The following is a 4,305-nucleotide window of genomic DNA, read 5'->3' as shown; positions in this document are numbered from 1 at the left end:
AGGAGCTGATGGACAGAGAGACAAAGGCAGGTCACAGGATTGGGGGTCCCAATGAGGACAAAGTGCGATAACCATGGAGGACTAGGAACAAGTGAGCTGGGAAGGACAACAGAGTGGTCTAAAAGTGGGATGCTTGACACTGAGATCTCAGAGATGGTGCAGCTTCTGGGCATGAGACGTCTCAGCTATGACGATTGGCAAGGTGGAGAAAAGACTGGATGACCCCAGTAGAGGACAAAAAAAGGGGGGGGCATACTGTCCCACCTCTGCTGCTTTGCCCGGGCTCTTTGGTAGGAATGCTCACTTTCCCACTGCCCACCTACTACTTACGTAGTCTGGTAAAACCTGCCCATCCTTCAAATCTAAGCTCGCCTCCCCTTGATCACTCCAGTGGAAGGACTTCCCTTATCTGCCTGCCTGGGGTGCACCATACCTGAGCTCTTATCATCCACTGAAAAGCCCTGAAATATACCTTCCACTAAATCAGAATCTGCTGAGGGAAGATCCTGCTTTGCTCAACTCCTAACCTTTTATACCTCTTAGCATAGACCTCTGGTTGATGGCCAATAACATTTGGATGATACATGAATGAATGAAGAGTCACCTAAGCAGATGGCCTTAAGTTTTAGGGATGGTGGACCACCAAACATTCTTCCCCAGCTAGTTCAGACTCCCCCTGGCCCAGGCTCATCGCACTACCCACCTCTGTCTCTGTCTTGGAGTACTCCTGGACTCGTTCCACAGCCACGATATTAGACTCCAACTTTGACATGTCTTGAATCATCCAGTTCAGAGCAAATGTCACCTGGCCGAAGGGACTGGGTTATAGATAGGGTGATCTTCCCCTCCCTGTGACAATGACCTTGGAAAAAGTTCAGAGTCCTCGATCACACTCCCCTTAATGACGGTCTGACCTAGTTGGCCCTAGGAAAGTGCACAGGTGTGCCAGCTAGGGCTCTAATCACAATGGCACCTCAGATAGTGACGATGCAGAATTAACTCACCCAGCGTTTCTCTAACTTTAATATGTATAAGACTTCCTAGAGAATCTTGTTCAAATGCAGCTTCTGATTCAGTAGGTCTGACTGGGACCTAGAACCTGAGATTCTTCATTTCTAACAAGCTCCCAGAAGATGTTGATGCAACTGGCTCAGGGACCACGCTTTGCATACCAAGGAGTCTTGATCAAAATGCAGAATCCTGAGCCCCATCCTAGGCCTGCTGAATCAGAATGCACATTTTAACAAGATCTCCAGGTGATTCACAGGCACATTAAAGTTCAAGAAAACTGACCTTTCTGGGTTGCCCTTTGTTTATCAATGCAATGAGCCAGCTGAGGTATTAAAAATAAGATCTGCTTTACAAAAATTCCATTTGCAGTTAGAAAACTCTTTGACAATTCAGGCTGGCATCAGGCTGACTTGCCTGACCTCCAGCCAAGGGTCTAGTTGCCAAATCTGTGTACTTTCTCTGCAGGCCATGAACATGAGCTATATGCCAGTCACTGGACCTGCCTTGTGTGGGCCTACATCTATGCCCACAGATCAGACAAATTCTGTTTGTTCTTTGCAGCAAAGCTCCAAGAGCATTTCCGTAACACCCTAAAGTAGGGAAACTCCTTTGGGCTTTAAGTAGGGAAACTCCTCTGTGCTCTTAAAACATTGTTTTTCCAGCCACAAAGCCCTGCTCAGCCTGAATCACAATCCCCAGCCCATGGGGTATCTCTCCGTGCTTGACAGCAAGTTCCCACTCCTTTAGAGGAGAACCTATGTCTGGTTCCCATGTTGAGGGAAGAGGGGCACTCAGGAGATGCTTGTGGCACCTGTGTGATCTCTGCATCAGTGGTGACCCTGTCCTGGGGCCCAGGCTCCTCCGTACCTGCAGGGCATAGGACACAGAAAGGCCCACCAGCCCTGGGTTCAAGCTGCTTCTCCCAATCACGGCAAATAGTGCAGCAAAGAGCACAACACAGTTTCCCACAAAATCCACTCGGATGCCCAGCCATCTATGGGGGGAACACAAGGAGGAAATGGGGTCAGGTGCAGGAAGGGGCCAGTTTCTGTTTCAGGGAAGGGAAGGGCCAGGACCCTGAACACCACAGAGTCTAGTGGGGACCCCTAGAGGACCATGAGGTAAGGGAGGAGGCTTCTGACCGGTTGGAGGCAAAGCAGTGGTAGCAGATTCTCTGGTTGAGGTCCACCTTAGTATCACTGATGACCCTGAAGTCCTGGCTGCGATTGTAGGCCCGGATGACACTGGTACCAGACACTGTCTCCAAAAAGTAGGAGTAGATGGCCGAGCGGCTGACTGATTCCAGATGTGTCAGTTGCCGTGATGTGGCCACATAGAAGCGCTGATGGGAGATAGGGAAAGGGTTGGGGGTCAAGCCCATGGAAACCCCAACTCAGTCCTGACTATGTCTGAACCCATCCATTTTCCCCAGGGCCTCTTCCCAGCCAACCTTGCTGGCTTCCCCTACCTCCAAAGACCCAAGTCTCCATCCTCTACCCTGTGGGGCCAAGATGGCCAGGACCACACAGGATGCATATCTGAGGTTCCCCGAGCCCAGCACAGAGCACAGCCCAGATCATGGTATCTCTACAGTGGCTGAGCTTCTACTATCATTAATTCATTTCAGAACAGGAGCTCAGCGCCTGCAAAAGCTGTTTGCAATGAGCTCTATTTGAATGTTATCAATTCATTCATGTTAAACACATACATAAACATGTATGTTTAGATAGATACAAAAAGAAGGGAAGGATAATAGTCCCAAACCATTATCAGTGTTTTATTGAAAAGTAGCCAACAGGGGCAGTGCCTGTGGCTCACTGAGTAAGGGCACTGTCCCCATATACTGAGGGTGGTGGGTTCCAACCTGGCCTAGCCAAATTGCAACAAAAAAATAGCCAGGTGTGTGGCAGGCACCTGTAGTCCCAGCTACTTTGGAGGCTAAGGCAAGAGAATCGCCTAAGCCCAAGAGCTGGAAGGTGCTGTGAGCTGCAATGCTACAGCACTCTACCAAGGCTGATAAAGTGAGACTCTGTCTCTAAAAACAAAGAAAGAAAGAAAGAAAAGTAGCCAACAGGAGCAGCACCTGTGGCTCAGGGAGTAGGGCACTGGCCCCATATACCAAGAGTGGCTGGTTCAAACCCAGCCCCGGACAAACTGCAGCAAAAAAAATAGCTGGGTGTTATGGCAGTTGCCTGTAGTCCCAGCTACTTGGTAGGCTGAGGCAAGAGCATCGCCTAAGCCCAAGAGCTGGAGGTTGCTATGAGCTGCGATGCCACTGCACCCTACCGAGGGTGACAAAGTGAAACTCTGTGTCTAAAAAAGAAAAAAAAAAGAAAGAAAAAAAAAGTAGCCAACAGCAAGGAGCCCTAGGGCTGTTGGGGTCCTGGCCCAGGGGCAGCGTCCACCAAGACCTGTGAAACTGGTGCTACCGACTAAAGAAATATAAAGTTAGGAACGACGATAAAGCAAGAGACAAGAGACACAGAATGGAATTTTCAAAGGTGAGAGCTTAGGGGACCACACCCATTTGTGGGCTCCAGCGAGTGGCTCCAGGTCTCTGTTCCACTCAGCTTTTATTCAGATCTCTTTGCCCAGGTGGTAAGGTGAAGGAGGGAACAAAGACACCAGCAGTTCCTTTGAGTGACCGTATCAGCTCCTACTGTTATTATTATTATTTTTGTAGAGACAGAGTCTCAATTTAACACCCTCAGTAGAGTGCCCTGGCGTCACACATCTCACAGCAATTTCCAGCGTAGGCGTAGGTGATTCTCTTGCCTCAGGCTCCCAATAGCTGGGACTATAGGTGTCCGCCATAATGCCTGGCTATTTTTTTATTGCAGTTTGTCCGGGGCTGGGTTTGAACCCACCATTCTTGGTGTATGGGCCTGGCACCCTACCCACTGAGCCACAGGTGCCGCCCTATTGTTATTATTATTAACTTTAAGCATTTGAGCAGTTTTGAGGAATCTGAAACTTGAGCCTTATGTGGGAGAAGCCTCCTGCCTGGAGTCACACACACAGATTCCTAGGGAGGCGTTCACCTTCACTAGTTCACTATGGAGTAGCCACTGGCATTAATCTCTGCTGAGGAATCAGTGGGAGAGAGGCATTTTCCTCTCATCACCACCACAGAGGATTTTCCTCTGCAATAAGAGATGTAAGCCCTCCTGCCCATACCTCAGGGCTCGAGCTGTTCCCTTGTCTCTGCCCCAGCCAAATGCAAATCTCCACAATGGGTATCTGCTTTGTCTGTTTAATGGGCAGGAAACAACCTAGAAGATGCATCTTTCCTAG

General features: G+C 49.3%; 1 protein-coding gene across 1 annotated transcript in view; it reads right to left on the bottom strand.

Moving 5' to 3' along the window:
* Window positions 1-4,305, bottom strand: part of LOC100940491 (canalicular multispecific organic anion transporter 2-like) — a 28,521-nt gene that overhangs the window by 3,530 nt on the left and 20,686 nt on the right. Inside the window, exons 17-19 of the mRNA XM_023509152.1 lie at window positions 2,154-2,353; window positions 1,879-2,005; window positions 704-805 (exon numbers count right to left, since the gene is read on the bottom strand). Of these exons, the coding sequence (XP_023364920.1) occupies window positions 704-805; window positions 1,879-2,005; window positions 2,154-2,353 (429 nt within the window). The remainder of the gene's footprint in view (window positions 1-703; window positions 806-1,878; window positions 2,006-2,153; window positions 2,354-4,305) is intronic.

Source organism: Otolemur garnettii, unplaced genomic scaffold (assembly GCF_000181295.1).
Source record: "Otolemur garnettii isolate 467f Iridium unplaced genomic scaffold, OtoGar3 scaffold00479, whole genome shotgun sequence".
Taxonomy (NCBI): domain Eukaryota; kingdom Metazoa; phylum Chordata; class Mammalia; order Primates; family Galagidae; genus Otolemur; species Otolemur garnettii.
Note: the sequence above shows the minus strand (reverse complement) of the source record. Positions and strands in the feature narration are given on the sequence as shown.